At 51.5% G+C, this 26,112-nt stretch overlaps 1 protein-coding gene across 2 annotated transcripts in view; it reads left to right on the plus strand.

Annotated features, from left to right (window-relative positions):
- The window catches only part of NUDCD3 (NudC domain containing 3), a 71,268-nt gene that overhangs the window by 10,526 nt on the left and 34,630 nt on the right, over window positions 1-26,112 (plus strand). The window contains exon 3 of one of the 2 annotated variants that reach the window (XM_013985824.2): window positions 2,596-2,688. The exons of the other annotated variant lie outside the window; for it this stretch is intronic. Within the exon in view, the coding sequence (XP_013841278.1) occupies window positions 2,596-2,688 (93 nt within the window). The remainder of the gene's footprint in view (window positions 1-2,595; window positions 2,689-26,112) is intronic. 2 annotated transcript variants of the gene reach the window in all.

Genomic DNA, 26,112 nt, shown 5'->3' on the forward strand with positions numbered 1-26,112 from the left:
CCCACTGTGTATAGCTGGGGATCAAACCCAAGCCTCCTCAGAGACCCGAGCTTCTGCAGTTGGATTCTTTTTTTTTTAATGATTTTTATTTTTCCCGTTACAGCTGGTTTACAGTGTTCTGTCAATTTTCTACTGTACAGAAAAGTGACCCAATCACACATACATATATACGTTCTTTTTCTCACATGATCATGCTCCATCATAAGGGACTAGATATAGTTCCCAGTGCTATACAGCAGGGTCGCATTGCTTACCCATTCCAAAAGCAATAGTTTGCATCTATTAACCCCAGATTCCCAGTCCGTCCCACTCGCTGCCCCTTCCCCTCGGCAACCACAAGTCTGTTCTCTAAGTTCATGAATTTCTTTTCTGTGGAAAGGTTTATTTGTGCTGTGTATTAGATTCCAGGTATGCAGTCGGATTCTTAACCCAGTGCCACAGCAGGAACTCCGTGAGATGGCTGATTTTTGATTACCTTTGCTTGCTACCCATTTGTTGGTGGTTCTGCCCAGTATTAGGTGATGGTGATGGCAGCTTCTCTCAGTCTACAGGCAAATCACACACATGCTTGTGTAATGTAAGCAGGTTCAGCATAGGCATTGGGAAAAAATAAAATAAGGTAATAAAAACGTGTGTATATTTTACATATGTATTGTTATAAGCTAGTCTGTGTATAGAGTACAGTGATTTTTTTGTTTTATTGAAGTATAGTTTACACAACAGTATAGTTGCCTCTATAGTTCACGACTTCGGCAGGTGCAGTCTGAGTGCTGTCGCAGTCAAGACAGGTCAGCCCAAGCCCCAGTTGCCGCTTTGGAGTCAACTCCCCATGCCCAGCCTCAGCCCCACCAACCACAAGTTAAAGTTTTTGCAGTATATATTTTCATTTATACATAAAATGTACAGATTTTTACACATAAAGTCTCATGTCCCCCTCCCCAGGCTTAAAGCGCTCAGTTTTAGTCCTTGGAGAAGAGAGAGAATTTGGGCACTCACAGATGCCCTCATCCATACACGATAGCTTTGCGAATGCGCCGGTGTTCTGCAGAGGAGCCTCGCGGTTTAGGAGTTGTCCGTAGTGAAGAAAATGCAAAACGCGCTGCTTCGAGTCCCATGGTTTACATTGTTCTTGACCCAGCCACCTGTGCTCAAAGGACTTCTAGGGAGCTAGGCAGATTTTGGAAATGCCGATGACATTACTAGTGCCCGGGAAGGAGAGAGGGGCTCAAAGTCAAGAGCATCCATGTCCTAATTCCTAATTCCTAAGTCCGGCACCTCAGAGCTGCCTGTGGGTTTGCCTCCTGGGCTCCATCTCTGGGTCTGGTCCCACTTTGGTCCTGCAGTACCCCTCTTCATCGGCAGGTGTCGCTGTAGGCGACACAGTTCTAACTGCATTTGCTGGTGCTGGGATGCTGACAAAAATGTGATTCAAGAGCCCAAATAGTATCCATGAGGATGTGGGTTCCATCCCTGGCCTCTCTCAGTGGGTTAATAATTTGGCATTGCCGCAAGCTGCAGTGTGGCATGGGTTGCAGATGCGGCCTGGATCCTGTGTAGGCCAACAGCTGCAGCTCTGATTTGACCCCTAGCCTGGGAACTTCCAAATGCCGCAGGTACAGCCAAAAAAAAAGGAAAGAAAAAATGTACAGAAGGCTGTGCCACCTCTGACCTTTGCCTTATAAATCGCAGACAGAATTCTTTAAAAAAGAAGGAAAAAGTATGACCGAGAGTAAATGACAGTTGACCCTTGCACAGCATGGCCGTGAACTGTAGAGATCTGCTTATACACGGGCTTTTTTTCAGCAGTAAATACTACAGTCCCGCAGAATCTGTGTTGGTGCAGGCCTCTGGGTAGAGCTGCTTCTGTGCTGTCCGTGTTGAATGGTGGTGCCTGCCCAGAGTCCCCTGCACTACACCTCTCCCTGCTCAGGGAAGCAGACCACAAAGCCTCAGGTGGGGGGTGTTGACCCATCTCCTGAAAGCCTGGTAGAACAAGGGTGTTTCTCTTCCTTGGGAGCTGTGGCCTTCGTGAGCAGCTGTTACAGGGATCCAGGCGTTTCTTGGGAAGGGGATGGTGTAGTTTGGAAGAGAAGTTTCAGGTTTCCTAACCGTGTCTTCAGCAGATGCTTCGTCTTCATCACGCATCCTCCTGACTCATCCACACCCCAGGCACAGCACCGTTCACCTTGTTCGGTGCTGCTGTTCATTCAGCAAGGCCTTCCAGCACCTCCACCCTTCTCCTGTCCCCCGCAGGTAACCGCATCTCCTCTGGGCCTGTGTTTCACCTTACCCCCTGTTTATGGCTAGTTCTCACCGTTTTCAGTGTTGGCCAGAGACCTGCTTAGCCCCGCTCAGCTCCGAGCTCTGTGCAGGTGAGCATCCTGTGTGTGGGCTTCAGTCCTTAGTGCCTCTCCGGTGGTGCTCACCCATCTCTGGTGACATCCGCCCGCGATGCCCCTCAGACGGGCCGTTGCAGGAGCAGGAAGGTGCTGCTCTCTGCCGGGGCGTCCTCTCTGGCGTAGTCACGCTGCCTGAGAGCCGGCTTCCTGGGTCTGTCGCTGAGGGGCCTTCCTTTGTTGATCCCCGTGTTTTCAGTGCCCGCTGCAGGAGGCTCTTCTGTAGAGTCATGTGGACACGCCAGAATGCCACCCAAACACCCACCCGGTCGGCTTGTGAGGATTGGCTGAGGTCAGTATGACTTGATGAGCAGGGTTCTCGGCACATAGTGAGCCCTCAGCGTAGGCGTGAGGCGCTGTGACCGCATTGCTTGTCTTTGCTTAAGAACAGACTTTGTTTCTCTTCCTAACTGCTCAGTGTAGACCATTTGGAAAACAGAGAGAAGTGTATGAAGAAGAGAAACACCCTACCACTGCCTATCAACTTTCTGGGCTATTTCTACAGTTTTTTTCTGTTCATGCAAATGTGTGTGTGTGTGTGTGTGTGTGTGTGTGTGTATGTTTGAATATAAGAAGGCTTAACTGCGGATTCTCTTTTGCTGAGCATTGTGTCCTGAGCATTTCCTGCATTCCTTCTGCTGATTTTGAGCTCAAGGTGTGCCCTTTTGAGGGTTGTGTGCCTGAAGAGGTGCTTTTGCTCAGCTCAGAGTGTTGGCTGCAGTTATGCCTTCAGAGGATAATAAACAGAGAGCCAGGGGTCCAGGCCGTCCGCCAGCCTTCTCTCTCAGACCCTCGCGGGGCCAAGCCTGGCCTACCTGCCTCAGGGTCTGTTCTCAGTCTCACCTGATGGGGTCGCGCCCTCTCTCAGTGATTCACCCTGAAACTGCCCCTTCTCTAAGGAGCCTCAGGCGTGAGAGGCTTCAAGGATTTGCTTTAAAGCACAAGCCAGGAAAATCTGATACAGATTTTGTTAGAGTCTTTTTTTCCCCCTCTAGATACATTATGCTTTAGTTTTCCTTTTGCAGTTTGTTTCCAGCTTATAAGCTTCTTTTAATTAATTAATTAATTAATTAATTTTCTTTTTAGGGCCACACCTACCACGTATGAAAGTTCGCAGACCTAGGGTTTGGTCAAGTCGGAGCTGCCGACCTACACCACAGCCACAGCAGATCCGAGCCACATCTGGGACCTACACCGCAGCTTGCAGCAAGGCCAAATCCTTAACCACTGAGTGAGGCCAGGGATTGACCCCGCATCCTCATGGGTCCTGGTCGGGGTTCTTAACCTGCTGATCCACGATGGGAACTCCTGTAGGCTTGGTTGTTAGGCTGGCCTGTGTACCTTACAGCAGTGGCTTAGATTGGGCTTGTTGGACACTGGAAGCAGTATTGAAAAATGACCTGGTGCTGTAGCCTGTGAGGGTGAGAGAGGCCAGCGAGCCCCCGGGAACCGTGCACTTCCAGTTCCAGAACCCACGTGCTCCTTCGTACAGATGGAGACATGAAGATGTAAGTCGGTGAAGCATTTTGCCTGAAATCCTACAGTTAGAAGAAGGGGCCAGAGCTGAGGAAGTTAAAGCAGTATTTCGGTGTTTGTGAGTTTAGAGGCCTAGACATGGGTATGTTTGCTCTGCTGTGTGGAGAAAAAAAGCAACTATTTACCAGAACTATCTGAGAGATACGTGAAAATATATGCACCTTGTGAAAAATGGTCTAGGTCAAATTTATTTATTTATTTACTTATTTTTGCTTTTTGGAGCTGTATCCGCAGTATATGGAGGTTCCCAGGCTAGGGATCGAATCAGCTACAGCTGCCGGCTTCCTCCACAGCCACAGCAGCGCGGGATCTGACCTGTGTCTTCCACCTACACCATAGTTCATGGCAACGCCAGATCCCCAACCCACTGAGCGAGGCCAGGGATCGAACCTGCAACCTCATGGTTCCTAGTCAGATTTGTTTCCGCTGCGCCATGACAGGGACTCCTCTAGGTCAAATTTAAATACAAAGGAAGGTAGACAGAAGGACGCAATGAATCCAGGTGTACTCACTGCCGACCCTGGCGCCTGGTCCCTCGCCCCTCATTTAGAAGCAGATATTACCTCATCGTTTCACCTGTAAATATTTCCAACCAGCGTTTATTTTTTATTTTTTATTTTTTTTGCTATTTCTTGGGCCGCTGCCGCGGCATATGGAGGTTCCCAGGCTAGGGGTCTAATCGGAGCTGTAGCTGCCAGCCTATGCCAGAGCCACAGCAACGCAGGATCCGAGCCTTGTCTGCAACCTACACCACAGCTCACGGCAATGCCGGATCCTTAACCCACTGAGCAAGGGCAGGGACTGAACCCGCCACCTCATGGTTCCTAGTCGAATTCGTTAACCACTGCGCCATGATGGGAACTCCTCAACCAGCGTTTAAACCTCTGGTTTTCTCATCATGTCATAATTTTAAAAAATAATAAAATTTGTCAAAATCTATAAGTGAGGCTCTGACCACACATCACTTGTAGCTGACTTTCTGTTTCTCTCACTTTTATCTTCTCAAAATTAGTTTAAAAAAAATCAGGTTATCAGAGTTCTTTTGTGTTACAGTGGACTAAGGATCCAGCCTTGTCAGTGCAGTGGCGTGGGTTGCTGCTGTGGTGCGGGTTCAGTCCCTGGCCTGGGAACGTTCCCATGCTTCAGGCAGGGTCGGAAAAAATCAGATGGCTGGTGTGTCGAGTTCCCCACTCTCTGTTCCGTGGTCTAGTAAGTTGGCAGTTGAATTTAGGATAAACACTTTGGAGCGTTCCGAGAGTGTGTAATGAGAGTGAATTTGCCTTAAAGGCAGCCATTGTCTATGCTTGTCTTTTGTAAACTTGTTCTGTTTCATAGACTTACTTTTCACTTTTTATATATATATATATATATATTTTTTTTTTTTTTCCCCCTGTTACATACCGTGTGCTGCGTGGGAGCCTTTAGTTACATCCCCGAGCAGCTGCCAAAAGTACCAGTGTTCCTTATGACCAGCTGCCCGTTTCCTGGTGCATGTAGTTTGTGGCGGTCCTCACCACTCTGTGCGTGCGTGTGTGTGTGCGCGTGCGTGCGCGCGTGCACATTCCACATCACAGTTAGGGATCCGGCCCAGGCCCATGCTGGAGGTGAGCAGTGGCATCTGGGTTTGCCTTTGGGGGCGGTGGCTGGCCTGGCAATCACAGGGCTGTACGATGCTGATTCCTGGGCCTGCCCCTCGAGATGAGCTGTAACTGACCCAAGTGTGACCGTGTGTCAGGATCTGCAGAAGTTTTCCGGGTGACTCCGACGTGGCTGCAGTCTGCCTCTCGAGCGCGCGCAGCGTCCACCCTGCGGACCTAGAGCCGTCGTCTTGTGAGGCTCCGCAGGGGCGTCCTTAGGTCGTTTCCAGTCTCCCGCCTGAGCAGCACCACTGCGGTGCATGCGCTGTACGTGTTTCTTGAAACACGTGTGTACATATCTGTCGGACGAATTCACAGAGCAGGAGTTACTGGGTCCTAGGACATGAGGTGGGTAATTGTGACGGATGTCGTTAAAGTGGCCCCGAGAGATCCTCCTCGTGTGTGCCCCCACTGTCTGATGGTGGGTACCAGCCCTAGCCCATTTCTTGGCCACTCTTACCTTTGCTTCACTGGTTTTATTTGAAATGCCACTTACGTGACGTGTTAGATTCTGATGGGCTTTGCATGTGTTTCTCTGTGTTTTCCTTTCCTCTTCTGTGTATTCATAGACACTAAACCGTGTGTCCTGTTTGTTTGCCAGTACCAAGCTATTTTATTTGCCGCAGCTTCATTATGATACATTTTAATACTTGGTGGGACTAGTGTTTAATCCCTTGCCCCCATGAGGATGCAGGTTCGATCCCTGGCCTCGCTCAGTGGGTTAAGGATCTGGTGTTGCTGTGAGTGGTGGTGTAGGTTGCAGATGCGCCTCGGATCTGGCTTGGCTGTGGCTGTGGTGTAGGCCAGTGGCTCCAGCTCTGATTTAACCCCTAGCCAGGGAACCTCCCTCCGTATGCCATGGGTGTGGCCCCGGAAAGCCGAAAGAAAAAAAAAGAGAGAAAATTCTGTTGAAATTTTCATTGGGAATACGTTAAATTTATGTTTAAGTTACAGAGAAATGACAGCTTTACATTATTGAGTCTTGGTGTCTTGTTTTATGTTCTTCTGTAGAATTTTAATGTTCTTATTCAGTAGGTCCTACACACCGATGCTGAATTCTTAGTTTCTAAGCTTCTCAGTTGATTTTCTTGGATTTTCTAGGAATATAGACTATTTAGTATTTATTACAGTATTTTAGTGACTATATTTAGTAGTAAATATATAGATTTTTAATCTTAAGAATTTTAAATGTAACTTTACTTTTTCTTCCCCTCAAAATTTGTTGCCCTGAGCAACGGAAGGATGAAACTGACATTAGCTGTGGAAGGAAGGGGTGGGATGGGGAGACTGGTTCTGAGGGTGACAGGTTTGGCCTTGGGTGCGGTTGGTCTGAGAAGCCACGCGCTGTGTAGGTGGACCTGAGAAGGCAGGTGATGCGCGTGGGTCCGGAACATGGGCAGTGAGCTTGGAGGTGGGAATTTGAAAAGCATCAGTGTATTGATTCATTTAAAGCCACAGGCTGGGTTGAGATCCCCGAGGCGGTGAGTAAAGATGGAGAAGAGGCCCAAGGGTTGACAGCTGGGCATTGAACGTGAAACGAGGAGCTGTCTGCCTGGGGGGCCAGGAGAGCAGGGCGTGTGAGCCAGGGGTGCAGACTAGAGCCGGCAACCAGGAGCGTCCTGTCCCCTGGGGGGAGGGAGGTCAGTGGTGACCTGCAGCACCGCACATCATGCATCACCTTCACCTCTGCTCCACCCGCGGCTTGCTCCCTGCCGCCGTCCAGCCCTGGACTCCTCGGCTCTCCCCGTCCGTCCTCATCGGCTCCACGCCTGCCCTCTCCCTTGGTCTCTGTCGCTGCAGTTGGCTTGCCTTGTGGCAGCCACTTCTTTGGCCTCTGGCTCAGACCACATCCTTGTCTCTGGCCCCTGGGTGGTGGCTCCCACCTCTGTTCCCCTGTAAACTGCCTTTTTTGTGTGTCTTTTGCCCTCCCCGCTAGTTCTCTCGCCCGGGAAACCAGGAGGACAGTAGGTGGAAAGCGATGGGGGTAGAGCCCAGCTTTTCGGTTACCGTGTGCCCTGGGCTCTGTCTGTCTTGTCCGTTGTGTGTCCAGGCACATGGTTGGCATTTAGTAACCAGCCGAATGAATGAGTGATTCAAGTTAAAGGTCAAGTTAAAAAATGATAAACCTTAGAATTTTCTCGTATTTAACGACTTCCATTCTCCAGCAACATTTCGGTTTTCCTTGAATTTTCGTAGAGTGGGGGCTTTCATGCTGCGTATGCTCTGTTCATCCCTGTGGTCTTTAATGGCCACTTGGCGTCCTCCAAGCTCCCTAGTCCCGTGTGGTGATAGAGCCCTGAGGCCTTTCCTGTTCCCCGTCTCTGTACTGTGAGGCCAGGCACTGAACTTGTCCGGTGGTGAAGAACCCTTGAGGGACAGAGTCCAGGACCGGGAGTCCGAGCCCTGGTCCGGCTGTGTAGACTATACTGCAAGGGAGCTAGAGCAGTCCTGAGTCTTCTGTCGTTTTTTCTTAAGCCAGACCACCTGCTGTCCTGGGGGTAAGAGCAACCCTTTGGGGAAGGCCCCTGCGTGTGACAGGCGGAGGCTCAGCAGTTGGCTGGCGTAGGGCTGGGGTGCACGTGCAGCTTCATCTCCAAGTTCTCTCTCTCTCTTTTTTTTTTTTTTTGTCTTTTTGCCATTTCTTGGGCCGCTCCTGAGGCATATGGAGGTTCCCAGGCTAGGGGTCGAATCGGAGCTGTAGCCACCAGCCTACGCCAGAGCCACAGCAACTCGGGATCCGAGCTGCGTCTGCGACCTACACCACAGCTCACGGCAACGCCGGATCCTTAATCCACTGAGCAAGGGCAGGGATCAAACCCGCCACCTCATGGTTCCCAGTCGGATTCGTTAACCACTGCCCCACACGGGAACTCCATCTCCACGTTCTCTTGAGAACGTCTGAAATGGGTCATCTCAGACAGGCTCTGTGTGTCTGGTGAGTCAGGAGCCTAGGTTCTGAGTGTCGGGTCTGTGGCTTCCACGTTAGGAGGGAATGGGGCCAGCCTCAGCTGAGCAAAGGCCGGCGTGTGCGCTGGCATATAACTTTCAATGTCTATTTATTTGTTGGTCTTTAAAGAAAACTTTCATTTTTGGGGAATTCAGATCTGAAAGAAAAAGTTGCCGAAGTCGTGCGAATGATCCCAGGCATCCCTCTGTCAGCAGGCCCGCAGGTCAGCCCCACGGACTCAGGGCCTCTGTGCAGACTACCTGCTGAGGGCCTTGGTGGCTTCCAGCCCTCGTTTCAGGAGGGTCCTCTCCCCCAGGCCAGGGTTCCGTCCATGGTCGTCCCTGCACTAGGGGCCCATCTCCTGACTCTGTCCGGCAGTTTCTTAGTCTTGTCTCTCCTGACCGGGACCCTGAGGGTACCGACGTCTTTGTCTTCTTGGTGGAAGGTTGTCTCTGTGAGGCTTCGGCTGAGGTTTCCCTGTGACCGGCTAAGGAGGTGGGGGTGGCGCCTTTCGCCTCCGCTGAGGGGTTGCTCTTTTCCCCTTTTTAATTAATAGGTGTCCTGCGCAGAGAGAGTTTCTCTGTAAATATCTTGTTTCTCCTCATACTTTGCCCACTAATCTCAGCAACCATTGATTGTTCTTGTCTGAAACAGTTATTACTGCGGTGTCTGCCAAATTGTGCTCTTCTGCTTCTATCCTTCTTTCTACATTTATTCATTGGGATTTTACTGTTAGGAAGGGCTTTTCTTTCTCCTCCACTCACTCACTCACTCATTCATACACTTGTTTGCGTGTGTCAGTGTGTCCTTCGCGACGTCGACGCAGTAGTTGTGACCCCACTGTCTTGTGCGGTTGCTCAGGGTTCCCTTCAGGTGGACATGTCCTTCTGACACGTTCACGACTTTTTCTGAGCACTTCCCTACGTGCTTGCACCACAGAATGTTCCAGGCCATCCTGCTGTGAGGTCAGCTTTTTCCCCAAGTGGCCTTGGCTTTTGATTGGAGAATGATCTGAAATCAAGGATCTGGGCACCAGGTGTGCTGTCGCTGCCAGTATCCTGGCTTGTAGGCCTGTTTTATGCCCATTTTCCGGTTTCTCTACCCTCAAAACCATCCTGCCAACTTTTCACCTGCAGGTTTTTCCCCTTTTAAAAAGTTTATGATATGGATTAAGATTGCGAATCTTGGAGTCAAAACCCCTGTATTCAGATGCCAGCTCTGACCTTGTGAAGTTCTCTGGCCTTCAAGCCTTAGTTTTCCCAGGTGTAAAGCAGGGTGATGATTCTGAACTTGAAGGGCTGTCGTGAGGGTTAAGGGAACAGAAAAATGAGAGCGTTCCGTACGAGCCGAGCGCTCAGTTTGGTTCCTTCATTCAGCAGGTGTTCATGGAGTGCATATGCGTGTGGGTTTGGCTCCGGGCCCCGGGGCCCGTGGCGTTCAGCCGTGCCCGCCTGGGGGGCCTCGGGCTGGCTGGTGCAGCAGCAGCGCCTCCGACGCCTCGTTCGCAGCTGCTCTCCAGCTGGAGGGAGGAGAGGAGTGGGTGCCGCGCTGTCCCCAGTGAGACGGGAGTCCTGGTTCTGTCAGCATGTTCTGCTCCGACAGCAAGCCCCACGCTGATCCGTGGGTGGCGTCGTCATGTGCGGAGTTGGAAGGCGCTTCTCCCTGTCCTCCAGCGTAACCTTTCCGCCTTTCTGGGCTGGTTCTTCCGTGGGCTGGGGTGGGATGGGGCGAGGCTCACAGTGCTCCCCGGGGGCTGGTGAGGGGGCGGCGGGAAGGAAACCAGCCAGCTCCCCTCAGATTTCTGCAGTGGTGGCCCCTGGTGCGTGGATGCTTAGATGGAATCGTCTCTGCCGGGGGGACGGGGGCGGGGGGATCGGCAGGAAGGGTGGGCGACCAGCCTGGGCCAGTCCCCCACGAAGCCTTTCCGCCCCCGCCAGCGTCCCCAGGCAGGCGGGCTCCCCCAGAGCGTCCTGCTCTGCTGCTGCCGGGGCACTGCAGTAAGTGGGTAGGTAGGACTAGCTGTGACCTAAAAACACTCGGGCGTTTTCTGGGCGTCGCTGGGGAAGCTGAATAAAGTAGGAGGAATGTCACTGCAGACGCTCCTGTCCTCCCAGGAGAACAGACTTCCAGGGCTCTTTTTTCCTCCTGTTTCTGAAGGCAGCGCTGCTGACTCCGTGCCCTGGTGCCCCTGGGCTGCCCTATGACCCCGTTGCCTGCATGCCTGGCAGGATGGGTGCTGCCCAACGCTGTGTAGTGACCACTGGTTTCCTGACTTGCTTCTGTGACCAGCCAGCCCTGCCCACTCTGCTTGGTCCTGGTTAAGACAACAGAAAGGTCTGTTCTCCGTCCAAGGAAAACAAGTCCCAGACTCTCCCAACAATGAAAGCAGCAGAACCCATGGAAGTACCTCCCAGAGCCCAGTCAAGAAGGAGGGGGACAGGTGCCACACAGTGAGAGTCCACAGATGGGGGCATGGTCCCTTTCCCTCTAGCAGGTTGGCAGTGCCCTCTTTGTGACACAGAAGAACTCACCATTAACAGCAGTTTTCAGTTTTAGGCCGAAATTTGTTTGTTGAGCAGGATGTTGGGGAGAGCTCTGCTGAGCCTGGCCCTGGGGCCTGGACTCTCAGTTGGCCTGGTTGGCAGGACAGTTGGCTGCGGGGCAGTGGCTATGCCACTGTGTCTAGTGGTCATTTCTGTGCAGACTCTGCCTCTCGGCCAGAGTCTCTTCCCTCCTTTGCATCTTTGCGGCGAGCGCGCGTCTTTGAGTCGCGGCTGCAGCCTTTACTTGGGTCTGTGCCCCTTGTACCCCTCCCTCTAGCCCTAGAACCGCTTCTTTCCTTAAAACTATTTTTTTTTTTTTTAAAACTGGTGTTTTGAAAAATGCCGCATGCAGGCATTTAAAGAGATGGCAGCAGCAGAAAGGGGCCGTGGACCCCAGTCTTCTGCTCACCGCCACTCCCACCTGCCTGCTGTTCTCTGGCTCTGGAGAGCCCCCTGCGTGCGCCCGGCGCCGCGGGGACACCACGAGAAAGTCTGAGGATACGAGGATGCTTGCTTATGCCTCTCCCCTACTGTAAAAAAAAATAGGCTTTATTTTTAGAGCGGTTTCAGGTTCACAGCACAAGTGAGCAGAGTAGCGAGGCCCCCGCGGCCCTGTCCCCACTCGCACAGCCTCCCCCACGGCCCCGGGCCGCCTCTGAGCTCCGCTGCGCGGGCACGGGGCCACTGTGCACGCTGCCATCCTCGCTCTTTCCACGCAGCGCACCGTACGGACGTGTCCTCGCAGCCCCAGCCGGGCAGCCTGTTCTTGGGGCAGCTGCCCAGCGTGTTCTGCGGCGTAAATGGTGCTCCGGGAGCCTGTCTGCTCGGTCGGCCTCGTTTCTCATGGAATCAGAGAACAGTGACTAAACAGAGATGACGCTGAGATTTCTGAAAGTCCTAAAAATGCCTCCGGAAGTACTGTGTCTTCACGGAGGAAAATGAATGGGGGCCCGGACCGCCCAGAAGCCCGGGAGTGGCGGTTGCCCTCTTTCCAGGAGGCCGTTGGTCCGCAGGATGAGGGAGGGTGAGAGCTGAAGGCACCCGCGCGTCTCCGGTCAAGGCGCGGTTTCTGCGGGCCGTGTTCTTGGAGTGTCCGTGGATCGCTGGTCTGTGCTGTGTCGCTGTCCCTGGCGGTCCTGGAGTAGAGACACGTGTGGTTTCACCCAGCACTTACCAAATTAATGACACCTAGGTGGCCTGCTGTCACCTCCAGGGACTGTTTTTTTTTTTTTTTGGAGGAGTCTGAAAGGCTGGAGAGGTAGTCAGTCCTCGTTTATTTTGTCTCAAGACATATTTATTTGAAATGTTTATTGGTTTTTATTGACACGGTAATAACAGAGTACACTCACTTAGAAATGCAGGGGAACCTCAGGCCCCCTTTGACCACCCCGGTCACGGTGGGCTCCTCGAGGGAGCTACTTCTCTGGAGTTCTTTTGTGTTTCGTTTTTAAATGTCGGTGATCACAATTTTTAGTTTCTCCCATGGCCTGTTGATTTCTTGCATGCGGTGTCCCTCCGTCCCCGAGGAGGGTCGTGGAGTCCTGGTGGCCTGTCGCCTCCATGTCTTGCAGCAACGCATCATTCCCTGTAGACTTCAGCGCCCCTGCCCTGGGGAGCTGGCTCCAGGGCTTGATTCCCGAGGTGTGTTGGTGATTGTGCTCGAGACTCCTGTTACCCTGTCTGTGAATGCCGTCGCCTTTCCACAGCTCGTCTCTGGGCATTTTTTGGGGGGGTGGCCTGGGGTGTGCTGTGTTGGTAGCTGGTCTGTGGGAATGGCGCCCCACTTCCCGTGGGTCACCAGCCGTGTCCTCACACCCTCCGGGCTGGGTGCCACTGGGTCGAGATTTCGTGTGTGTTGGGAAGGGGGCAGGAGGCGGCCTCGTGGCCGTTCTGTTGTCCTGCCCTAAGCGTGCTGGCCCCTGATATTCGGGAGAGACCAGAGCTGGTCCGCCTCTGCACCCTGGACTCCTCCATTCCGACTGGCCCTCGCCTCCTCCATTCCCACGGGCAGACCCCTCCCTCCCTCCCTTCCTAGGGCTTCTGGTCACTTCTAGCCCAGTTATTGACATCACACTGTGCTTTCTCTCGGAGGCATGTCCCGCTGTTCCCCCTCTGTCCTCAGCTCATCCCTCTGTCTCTCTGTGGACCTTTCTGGACCGTCTGCTGTGCAGGAAGACATCCCTCCCGCGCCCAGCTCCTTTTCTGTTGGCCTCCCTCTCCCAGCCTGTGCACATGCTCCAGTGCTGTCCGGGCCGGGTCTCCCCAGGGTCTCTCAGTGCTTTTTCCAGCACACGTCACTTTCTGCATCTCATGTGCTTAAGGACAACTCAGGCTTGAGATGCGTGCCCTGCCGCTAACCATCTGGAAGCACGTTGTAAGTTAGAAGCTGAAAACCTGATGTATTTTTACAAGTGAGCGTTGCCATGAATCACCACCCAGAACAAGATATTCCCCAACAAGAAATAACTGGAAGCTTCCCCACGTGCTCCCTCCGTGTGCCACCACCCCCCCACAGTTGCTGCGTATGTGAGTCCCTGGCCAGCCACATGCCCCCGTGGAAGGCGGTGCCGTCTGCGTTCTTCCAGCGAGTGTTTGTGCGCCTGTCCCCACAGCTGGGCCAGTGCACTGTGTGCTGAGCTTTTGAATTTATGCTCTTCTAAAAGAGATACTCACATTTTAATGTTTATTTCTTTTATCATGTGTGAAGTTGTGTATAGTGTCATGTGTTTAAGACCTAATTGTGTGTCTTTTTTCTGAGAATACTGTTTCTGTCTTTTGTTCATTTTTCTGTACAGGTTTGTTATTTTACTTCAGTTTTTAAGAGCTTGCACTCCTTTTGGGGAAATTTGACCTTTATCTATAATATATTATAAATATTTCCCCCAGTTTATCTCTTGACTTTGCTTATGCTCAGTTCTTTCTAAGCTCCCCACCCCCCAAATTTTGTGACCCTGCACTTTACTATCCTAGGTGAAGTTCACCCGTGGAGGTCCATTGAGTCGTGCTGTGTTGGTCAGGAGTTTTCAAAAAGACCAGAATCAAACAGCTGTACATGCGATTTTGTGTCTGGAAAATTCACAGCATAGGGAGTTCCTGTGGTGGCTCAGCGCTAGTGAATCTGACTAGTATCCATGAGGATGTGGGTTTGATCCCAGCCCCTGCTCAGTGGGTTAAGGATCTGGCGTTGCCACAGGCTATGGTGTAGGTCTAGCATTGCTGTGGCTGTGGTGTAGGCTGGCAGATACAGCTCCGATTGGGCCCCTAGCCTGGGAACCTCCGTGTGCTGTGGGCGAGGCCCTAAAAAGACAAAAAAAAAAAAAAAAAAAAAAAAAAAAAAAAGGAAAGAGAAAGAAAAGAAAATTCACAATATAATGGGACCAAGCAAAAATTGTTAGGTTTTTTCCTAAAAGTGATAGGCTCACATTAATGTAATGTAAGCAGGCTTCTACCTTCCCCCTGCCTGACGATGTGCAGAGGGGTGTGGGGCAGAGGACAGGGTGTGGGACCCCAAGGCACCTGCTCCCTCCAGGCCCCCGACACCCAGTGCTGTCCTTCTCTCCCTTTGAGAGCTGCCCGTTAAGTCAGGCTTTCCTGTTTTCATGCACATTCGAATAGGTGGAGAAATCTGCTTCAGGGCCTCTTTAAAACCATGAGGAATTGCGCTTGCATATTGATCCATTTTTCTTATTTAGGAGTTTTTCGGGCGATAGATCATTAGAGGATTTGAGCATTTGAATTGCATGTGTGTTAATTTGTTACAGGTACTAACATGTAACAAATGTTATATGCATTGACATATAACATGTTAACGACACACAGGAGGGTTATATTTGTTCAATAACTGTGACTAGAACCATGGACATTAGTTTTTGTTGAAATGTCAGGACAATTTGTGAAATGTTGCTTGTAAGTAAAATGTATCCAGCTCTTTGAATAAGTTACTCTAAATATCCTCAGGGATGCGGAGGTAATCCCATTTCTCTGTCTTTCCCTCTCCCCGGGGGTGTGTGTGGGGTTTTATTTTTCCAGTACTACAGAGAGCCTCCTAGGGAGACCCCCCCTGCCCCCCCGTCTGGACCTCTGCCTGCACAGCTGCCTGGTCAGAGCACTCATGTTTGCTGTAGAAGTTGTCCTGTCATCACCTGTTCGCAAGTGTGGACAGCTTCTGTGTGGCCCTGGGTTTGGGCCAGCTGCAGAGGAGGGTGGCAGTAACCCCCGGGAGCTGCCGTGTCTCACCTGTCCCTTTTCCTCCATTTCCTCTGTTTGGCAGCTGAGGCCGAAGGCATGGCCACACTCCAATCATAGTGTCGCCCAGCGCAGTCGCAGCTCCCCGTGGGTGCGGGGTCTTGAGCCTCTGCCTTTCCACCTCCCCTGAGGGTCGGAATCAGTCAGGCCAGTGACAGGAGGCACCAGTTAGTTACAAGCCTCTTCCTTTCGCAGGCCGCTCTGATGTTAGAGAAGGCCTGCCCCTCCAGCCTCCCACCCACATACATGTCGTGTCTCTCTTTGTGCTGTGACAGGCACAGGAGGGACAGGGCAGAAGGCGCTGAAGGGCTTCTGGTGTGGGGACGTGGACAGACAGCTCCAGTCCAGTGTGATGGGTGCAAGGAAGTGCTTCCTGGAGAAGCCGCGCTGGGTAGGGCCCTGCGAGCCAGGGGCGGGCCTTCCTGGTCCTACAGGCCACGCGAAGGCAGGCGGGTGGGTGGGCCCGGGCCCCACCGTGGGCTCGTGGGCTCGGGGACCTTCCTAGGGCCAGTGCAGTCTTGAAGGAGCGTTGTGACCTGGGCAGGGCTGAGGCTAGCACGTCCTTCAGGCTGCTGTCCAGGGCCACCGAGGATTTGCAGTTGAGGAAAAGAATCATGACAAGGTTCAGAAGGTTTTAACAAAGACTGAAAGTTTTTCCAAGAAAATGAAAATCCCTTACTGCAAATTTTGTGAAACCTGTAGCAGTCAGCAGTGTCTTGTGATGTTTTAATTTGGTGTAAACTGGACTTTCATCCTCAATCCAGGACTCAGACTTTTCATCTCCCTTTTCTTTTCCCCCCAGTGTTAAAGTATCAGGTCCTTTTCATCTTTATTTTCATGTCTCTTTCTTTGAGGTAGTTGGTTCCCTCCTGTCATTCTGGAAGTTCCTGGTCCAGGGATGGAATCCAAGCCACAGCTGCGACCTGTGGTACACCTGCAGCAGCAGCGGATTCTCAGCCACTGTGCTGGGCTGGGGATAGAACCTGCACTGCCACACAGACAAGCCAGATCTTAACTCTCTGCACCACAGCGGGAACTCCTCAACGCTGTCCTTTTCTTTTTGGCTTTTTAGGGCCGCACCCACGGCATATGGAATTTCCCAGACTAGGGTCGAATTGGAGATGCAGCTGTTGGCCTACGCCACGACCACAGCAACGCAGGGTCCGAGCCACGTCTTTGACTCACACCACAATTCACAGCAAAGCCAGATCCTTAACCCACTGAGCGGGGCCAGGGATCGAGCCCACATCCTCATGGACACGAGTTGGGGTCGTTAGTGTTGAGCTACAGTGGGAACAAGACTGTTCTTTACTGTTGTTTGATTTCTTTAAAATGAATGTCACGGTGACTTGATCGGGTTCCATGTTACACTGCTTTAGGTCTTTAACTGGTGTTACAGTAAAACTGCGTAGTGCCTCCAAGTATGTCATCAGTTATACTCCCACTAAACACCCTGTTAAAAGCAGATGTATCATTGCATTGTTCATGGCTTCCCATGAAATAGAGCTATAGAAAGTTGCCCTGGGAATTCCTGTTGTGGCTCAGGGGATTAAGGACCTGACATTGTCTCTGTAAGGATGCAGGTTCGATCCCCGGCCTCGCTCAGTGTGTTAAGGATCTGGCATTATTGAATGCTGCAGCGTAGGTTGCAGATGTGGTTTGCATTTGATGTTGCTATGAGTGTGATGTAGGCTGAAGCTGCAGCTCTGATTTGACCCCCGGCCTGGGAACTTCCGTGTTTCAGGTGCGGCTTTAAAAAGAGGAGAAAAAAGAAAGAATTATATGTAGATTTAATGTATTCTGAGTTCAATTAATAGCCAAATATTTAGTGTTTGTATTGTGTTTAAGAATGGCATTTTCTTTTTTTTCTCTTTGGTCTTTTTTTTTTTTTTTTTTTTTTTTGTCTTTTTGCCATTTCTTGGGCCGCTCCCGCGGCACATGGAGGTTCCCAGGCTAGGGGTCAAATCGGAGCCGTAGCCACCAGCCTATGCCAGAGCCACAGCAACACGGGATCTGAGCCGCGTCTGCAACCTACACCACAGCTCACGGCAACGCCGGATCGTTAACCCACTGAGCAAGGGCAGGGACCGAACCCACAACCTCATGGTTCCTAGTCGGGTTCGTTAACCACTGCGCCACGATGGGAACTCCTCTTTGGTCTTTTTTTTTTGTCTTTCCAGGGCTGCACCCGCAGCACATGGAGGTTCCCAGGCTAGGGATCGGATCGGAGTTGAAGCCACCGGCCTACGTCACAGCCATAGCAACGCGGGATCCGAGCCGCATCTGTGACCTACACCACAGTTCATGGCAACACTGGATCCTTAACCTACTGAGCAAGGTCAGGGATCGAACCCGCATCCTCATGGATGTTAGTCGGGTTCGCTAACCACTGAGCCATGATGGGAACTCCAGGAACGGCATTTTCTTTGCCACTTTGTATTATAGCTTATGGCAGTTAGGAAAATGTTACTTAACTAATTAAAAAAGAAGTAAAAACAGGTTTTGGAGTTCCCACTGTGGTGCAGCGGGCTTGGCGGCATCTCTGCAGTGCAAGGATGCGGGTTCAATCTCTGGCCTGGCACAGTGGGTTAAAGGATCCCAGTGTTGCCACAGCTGTGGCATAGGTTGCAAGTGCGGCTTGGATCTGATCCCTGGCTGGGAAACTCCATGTGCTGTGAAGTGGCCAAAAAAGAAAAGGCAATAAAAGCAGGTTTTAGAAAAATTGGAAAATAGAGAAAATTATTCAAGTTCCGTCAGTATTAGTATCTTGCTGAATTTCCTTCCCTTTTTTTTGTTTTGGCTTCATTTGCATCATACAGAAGTTCCTGGATCAGGGACCAAACCCATGCCACAGTAGTGACCTGAGCCACAGCAGTGACACCACCAGATCCTTAGCCGTTAGGCCACTAGGGAACTTTGCCACCTTAATGATGTTGATTTGCATTTCCCAGTGACTACAAATGGTGAGTGTTTTTTCATGTGCTTATTGGCCATTTGTGTATCTTCTTTGGTGAAATGTCTGTTCAGCTCCTTTGTCCATTTTTATTTTATTTTATTTATTTTGTTTTATTTTTTGGCTTTTGTCTTTTTAGGGCCATAGCTGCAGCATATGGAGATTCCCAGACTAGGGGTCTGTTCCGAGCTGTAGCTGCCGGACCTACACCACAGCCACAGACAGCAATGCCAGATGCGAGCTGCATCTGCAACCTACACCACAGCTCACGGCAACATCAGATCCTTAACTCACTGAGTGAGGCCAGGGATTGAACATGCAACCTCATGGTTCCTAGTCAGATTCATTTCTGCTGTGCCACAATGGGAACTCCCCTTTATCCATTTTTAAATTGAGTTGTCTTTCATTGTTAGGTAGAAGAGTTCTTTATATGTTCTGGAAACTAAACCCTTATGAAATAAGTGATTTGCAAGTATTTTCTCCCCTTCTTTTCTCTTTCTTGATAGTGTCCTTTCACTCAAGATTTTAATTTTTTTTTAAAAAATTATTTTCATGGCCACACCTTCGGCATATGGAAGTTCACAGGCTAGGAGTTGAATTGGAGCTACAGTTCCCAGCCTATGCCACAGCCAAAGCAACACTAGATCTGAGCCTCGTCTGTGACGTACACCATAGCTTATGGCAATGCTGAATCCTTAACGCACTGAGCAAGGCCAAGGATCAAACCTGCATCCTCATGGATACTAGTCGGGCTCGTTTCTGCTGAGCCATAAAGGGAGCTCCAAGACTTCTAATTCTTGAACTTGAGATATCTTTCTATTTTATTTAGCATTTTAATTCTTTTCAACAATATTTTATTTTGGGAGTGTAAGTTTTGTTGGGTTTTTTTGGCTAAGTTTATTTGTAAACCTTTTTTTGATGTTCTTACAAATGGAATTTTCTTAATCTCTTTTTCAGATTATTCATTGCTACTGTATTGAAATGCAGTTGATTTTTGCGTATTGACTTTGCAACCTGCGACTTTCCTTAACTCATTTATTAATTCTAATAATTTGTAGTGGATTCTTAAGGAATACACACACACGCGCGCGCACTTATGTGCACGCACGAACACACACACAATTATGTCATCTACAAAAAGAGGTAGTTTCACTTTTTCCTTCCAGTCTGGGTGCCTTTTATCTCCTTGCCTAAGTGCCCTGACCAGCACGTCCAGTGCAACATTGACTAAAAATGGCGAGAGTGGTCCCCCTTGTCTGGTCCCAGACATGGGGAAGAGCGTTCAGACTTTGACGAGGTCGCTCTGTGGGGCTCTCTTTCTCACCCACGCTCCTGCCTGTTGGGTTTACCTGTGGTCTGGGTGCAGCTCTGGATGTCGGAGGGGCCTTGCTGCTCATGGCAGTCGCGGCAGCTCTCTCGAGTCCGGGACTGTCACGAGTTAAGCTGCAGGTGGAAGCGCCTCCCCTGCTGTTTGTCCTGCCTCCTGGTGCCCGTGTGGGGTGCGCAGTGTCCGACCCCGTGGAGGGAGCAGGCCCGTCCACTTCTCTGGAGCTGAGGGCAAGCCCTGGGAGGCAGGGCCTGTCCTTGGGAGCAGCGGTTCACAGACTAATGAGGCATTGCTCCTGTTGGCACAGACAGCCATTGAAGGCAGATCCTGCCTGCTAGACTTGGAATTGGGGCAGGCAGGGGCCAGGGGGGCAGGGGATGGAGGCGCCCATGAGGGCCCCTGGAGGCTGAGATCACCTGTGGGCGGACCACACACAGGTGCCCTGGGGACCGCGTGTGGGAGCAGGCATCTGACTGGCTGGTGACCCACCCAAAAGCCAGAGGCAGCCCCCTGGGTGTGACTGAAGCCTCCTTTTCTCTGGCTGTGAAGGGAGCCTATGGCCCCTGGGATGTGGTCTGGCCTCTGTGTGAGGGTGGCGGGCAGCGCCCAGCACGTGGTGAAACTGAGTTCCAGCCCCTTCTTTCTTGGCCCCCAACCACCCACAGTGATGGCCTGTTTTGGTGGTCCTCTCTTGAGCATGGCCTTGAGGGTGGCAGGGCGCCCAGTCCCCGTTGTGTCCTTTGTTTCGCTGGTCATGGTGCAGAGGACAGGTTCTCCAGCTCGTCTGTGCTTTTGGGAGGTGAGGTTGTGACTGCACAGGTGACCTTGACCAGCGCACCCTCAGGCCCCCGCCCCCGGGCCTGTCCTGCAAGACTGCAGAGTGCCTCCTCAGTAAAGCGGCTTCTTAAGGCAGAGCGAGATGCCGCTCTTCTGGGGACCGGAGTAAAGGTGCTGCCTGGAAAGGCCTCTGTCAGAGGTGCCTTGCTGATAGGGCCTCGTTTGTGACAGTTCTTCGAGTAAGAAAGACCTTTCTCTGTCGGAGCCACGTGGAGCTCGCTGGTCCGTGTGGCCGGAAACCAGTCATCGTTAGTGCAGTGAGGGGATTGTGTTTGGTTCTGCTAGTTTAAAGGGTAAAAGCGTGGGGATTGCGAATATATACAGTCGTCCAAGAGGCTTCTCTTAAGCACGCTTTTAGGGAGGCAGTAAAATTAACTGTTCATGCTGTGTGGGGACAGGCAGTGGGAACAAAACAGCAGAAGAGCTCGGTGAGTCTGGGTGGCATCATGCCGCCTCCCCCGGGCTGCAGGAGGACGTGGCCTGTGGCCTGGGTCCCGTGCAGCCACCCATTCAGCCCCCCCTCAGAACTGCTTGCTGGAGGGTCTCATCTCATTTACATGCGGAGGGGCTGTCAAGGGAGGATCGAGTCTCTGACACAGAACTTTATAAATAGTAGGAGTATTTCTCCAGCCTGTCTTCATTCTGTTCACAGCTAAAATTCCTTGGCAGCCTGTAACTAATGAGAACGGAAAGTACTATTTGCAGAGACTGAAATCCAGGAGGCGTTAGTGCTCCCATGGCACGTTGTCGCTTTGGCTGGACTCTTGGGCCACCATCTCTTCCCAGTTGAGCTGTCGTCAGGCTGTGAAAACAGCCACACTCTGACCGAGACCCTGACTGTTTAGGGAGAAGAGTGTTTTGTTGGCATGAGAGTCTGGCCACATACTCGGGCTCATGGTCCTGTGGGCGGGCAGGTGATGGCGTCAGAGGCCCCAGCTGGGCGGGGAGCAGCCTCGCGTGTGCCGATTAAGAACTGAGCTTGGACCAGCATGATCCCGGGGTGGGTTCTGGGGTGTCAGCCACTGCGGTCTGTGAGCTCACAAGCCATGCGGTTTCCGTGAGGGCCTGTGTCCCCCCCCGCACCGATGAGCACACCAGGGCTTGGAGAGCCAGGCCAGCTGGTCCAGGGTGTCATTGCTAGTCTGTGGCCCCACAGGGACTTTGACTCCAGGGCTGGTGTCCTTAAATACTAACTCATCCTGGAGTTCCCATTGTGGCGCAGTGGAAACGAATCCAATTAGGAACCATGCGTCCTAACCATCAGTCCCCGGCCTCGCTTAGTGGGTTAAGGATCTGGCGTTGCTGTGGCTGTGGTGTAGGCCAGCAGCAACAGCTCCGATGAGACTCCTAGTCTGGGAACCTCCATATGCTGTGGGTGTGGCTCTGTAAAGACAAAAGACTAAAAAAAAAAAAAAAAAACTGATTCTGCTTCATTTTATTTTATTTATTTACTTTTTTTAGGGCCGCACTCGTGGTACATGGCAGTTCCCAGGTTAGGGGTCGAATTGGAGCTGCAGCTGCAAGCCTACACCACAGCCACAACAACGCAGGATCTGAGCTGCCCCGCAGCTCACGGTAACACTGGATGCTTAACCCACTGAGTGAGGCCAGGGATCGAACCCAGCTCCTCACGGATACCAGTTGGGTTTGTTCCCGCCGAGCCACAGCAGTAAGTCCTGCTTTACTTTTTTAATCTGGACTTCTTCAAGGAGGTTCCTTGCTCTAAGCAAATCCGACACGTTGAACCTCTTGCCTCGCTTTCTCTTCTCCCTGGGGTGGTGTCCTCCGTGCTCCTCAGTGTCACATTGGCTCAGAAATGCCCAGTTCCAGTCCTGACTCTGTGGGTTCCATCTGTACTGTGCTAAACCCTGGAATGCCCCTCCCCCTGTGCTCACATGTGTACACACAACACACAGAGCAACAACCCTCTCTTTCAAAAACAAGCCAGACTGGACCTCTAGGAACAGTGGGTGGAGAGAATCTGCCAACTGGGGGGGTGCTGGTGTGGGAGGTCAGGTTGAGAAGGGCAGGCAGCCCTGCTGGGGGCGCTGCCTGGAAGTCAGCACGGCCTTCCCGTGGTCCTGCCTGAGCTGGAGGAGCGAGGGGCTTGTCTGTGTTCTTGGGTGGCTGAGACCACTCACTGTTGAAGTATCCTGATCGCCGTGAAATCGAAGAAACAGGTCTGTCTTGTGGAGGATGGGATAGCCAGTGGCTTCTGGACCAAGAGTTTGGTGCTCTGGCTTGTTTGAACGTTACCGGGGAGCAGACACAATAGAGGAGGTTGCGATGCAGACGGCCTCTTTCACTGTTGCAGTGTTTCCAGGGGTGTGTGGAAGATGCAGGGTCAGTTATGTGCCCTGGAGCTTATGAGGCGGACAGAGCAGAGGAGAGGTCGGCCACAGGAGACCAGGTGGTGATCCATGTGTAAGGGTGGAGGAGACGGATGGGCACTGACTGGTGCTGGGTCTGACGGTGGAGGAGAGAGGGGGCTCAGGCTGGTGCTGGGTCTGACGGTGGAGGAGAGAGAGGGCTCAGGGTGGTGCTGGATATGGTGGTAGGTGGTGGGGGACCAGATGTCCAGGGCAGGACATTGATATTCGATATTGTTGGGGAAACATAGAGTCTGAAACTACAAAAGGCAGACTTGGCTTTGACACTTGGAAATGGCCACGGAGGGTCACGGTGGGGCGTGCTGGAAGGCGGGATGGAGAGAAGTGACTCCTCGAAGGGAAGAATGGTTGGGAATGGGGTTTGGAGTCCTTGTTTGTCCTTAAGGCTGGGCGTGGTCTGAGGGTGGGCACAGTGGGTAAGAAAAGCTGCAGGTTGTCGATGGGAGCAGTGGGAGGGGTCAAGCCGGAGCTGCCAGGAGGTCCAGTGACCTTGGCAGGAAGCAGGAACATGTCCAGTTCCACAGGACTCAGCGTTTCCAATTAATGTGGAAATTCTGTGTTACATAGCATTCAGTTAGGAGTGGAGCGTTGCTTTGTCAAAAGCTTTTACCCTAAAAGTCCAGTAAATAGCAAACTCCTTAGTTCTTTGGAGATTTCTCTTTGCAGATGTATATATACACCTGCGTGCAGGTCTTCAGGGCTGAAGATGGAGAAGGTGGGAGGGTGGGAGGGGTGGCGACGTGATTGCCTGGGTGACAAGAGGGCTGCTTTCCCTTCCCTGACTTTCTCTTCGGCTCTGTAGTGCAGGGGGTGGTGAGGGCCAGGCAGCAGGAGCCCGAGGTGAGAGTGAAGGAGACAGGCCAGTTCATCGCGGGAGCTTGAGAGCAGAGAGGATGAAAGAGCTGTGACCTTAGCCAGGGACGGCTCCCTTGACCAGGGGTGCGGCTCTGCGACCTTGGGGAGCAGGCTGTCCTGTCATGTAGCAGATCCTGTGTGGAGGCTCTGGAGGCTCTGCCGGGGCCACCAGGCCACATTTGATTAAGTCAGTGCCCCACTGCCCTTGTGATGTGGGCGGGCCTTACATCGATGCTCTCTTTGTCTTGTAGCCCTGGCGCTCAGAATGGCATCGGCTCAGCCACTACTTCTTGAGTGGCAGCTGTGTCGATGCCACAATCAGGGAGGTTTTGGTGTTGGTGCTGCTGGTTGCCAGGCCTGGGTAGAGCTGGAAGTGGGGCCCCAGGAAAGGATGGCACAGAGAGGTTAGCACTGGGCAGATACCAGGTGGTAAGGCCTGGGGTCGGGGGTTGTGGTGAGAACTTGGGTGATTTGACGTGGGTGACATGGTTACTTGGGACAGGGCAGGTGGGTGCTGAGGAAGGATATGGGTCTCCCAGCAGATGGGAGTCTTTTGTGCCAGAAGAACTCCCAGGAGTTGGTGTCTGCAGGAAAACAAAGGACCATCTTTCTGAGTCCAGACTGGAGTAATTCAGGCTAAAATCCCTTAAGTCTGCTGTCACTAAGCTGTGGTTAAAGTTAGGAAGCCTCCACGGTGGGGCTCTCCACGTACTGACTGTTGTGCAGACACACCTCGCTATTTGTGGAAAGCCCTCTCGGTAGATCGCTAAAATTTTCGCCCCCCCGAAACAGCAGGAGCAGTAAATAACCACCCTCTAGAGAAAGCAAACGGGAAACCATTGCCAGAATTTGCTGTATCAAATGCTGTGAACAATGGCAGCCAGCGAGGAAATTGTGCGGAGGGAAAAAACCCTTTTATTTGCTTTTCAGAGTCGGTGGGACTGGGGCAGTATGGAGATAGGAAAAGGAGGGGGCAGAAGAGTAAACACAGTAATCTTAAACTGAAGATGATGCCAAGCCTCCCTGCCTGGGCTTTGGTTCAACACCAAGGGCAGGAAACTTGAACAAGTATCTATTATTAACAACCCTGCATTGGCAAGAGCTGCTGCCCGTGAGTTGCCGAGTCGAGTCTTGTGAGTGTCGTTTGTTGTCCATCTTTCAGCAGCGCTGAGTGAGCAGATGAGGACATGGAGGCTGGAAGGAGACTGAGACGTGTGCTCAGCCGGCACAGCCAGCACACGCAACGCTGAGCTGGCTCCAACCTCAGGGCCCGAGTTCACGGCTGTAGCAGAGAGCCTGAGGGTGGGGTCGCCTTCCTGCCCCTAAAGTGAGCTGCTGTACTGGTCTCTTGGGGATTTTTCTCTTTTTTCCCCTCACTAGCCAGTGTCTCTTTTCTGTTTCCAAATCTAGTCCAAGATGCCGACTTGCTCATAGTCGTCGTGTCTCTTTAGTCACCTTGAGCCTGGGACAGTTTCTCAGTGTTTTTGTTTTTGTGACAGTCACACTTTTGAAGACGTCAGACATACTGTGGAATGTTCCTCAGTTTCGGTTGGCCTGGTGTTTACTCTCATCAGCTGGGACGTGGATTTGGGGATGAGGGCCTCGGGGGTGACGCGCTCCTCCCGTCGTATCACATTGAGTGTTCATGATAGGAATGTGACCTAACACCGTGACCTTAGCCTGGTCACCTAAGAACGAGTCTGCTGGCGCCCACCCGGCGTTACTCCTGTGCCCTTTCTGTTCTCTGTTCATTGATCACTGGGTCCATCGCCACCTCCTGGGAGGATGGAGATTCTGAGAATTTGTTAAATTCCCAACATAGGAGTTCCCGTCGTGGCGCAGAGGAAGTGAATCCGACTAGGAACCACGAGGTTGCAGGTTCGATCCCTGGCCTCACTCAGTGGGTTAAGATCTGGCGTTGCTGTGGCTGTGGTGTAGGCCGGCAGCTCTAGCTCCGATTAGACCCCTAGCCTGGGAACCTCCATGTGCCATGAGTGCGGCCCTAAAAAGTGAAGAAAAAAATAAATCCCCCCCAAAATTCCCAGCGTAGATTAAAACCATGGCAGTAATTGATAAATATTTAGGGGGAGATGAAGTTATGCAGATATCCTGTTTTCCCTTAAAATCGCACCCACTGCTTTCAGCATCATCAGTGAGCAAATCTTGTAGCAATTATTATATTATTATAATCTTGTAGCAATTATTATATTACTTTATAATCTTGTATAATCTTGTAGCAATTATTATTATATTAATATAAAAATATAATATAATGTATTATTATATTATTTTATAAATGTAAAATTAATGCTAATTTTATATTTCCCTCATTCCTTCTGTTTATTAATTAGAATTCTTCTGTAAGGAGAATTTGTCTGTTCTTTATTTGTTTATTTATTCAGTCATTCATTTGTATCAGAGTGACTCACGGGTGTTATTTTGTTCT

This window comes from Sus scrofa, chromosome 18, assembly GCF_000003025.6.
Source record: "Sus scrofa isolate TJ Tabasco breed Duroc chromosome 18, Sscrofa11.1, whole genome shotgun sequence".
NCBI lineage: Eukaryota > Metazoa > Chordata > Mammalia > Artiodactyla > Suidae > Sus > Sus scrofa.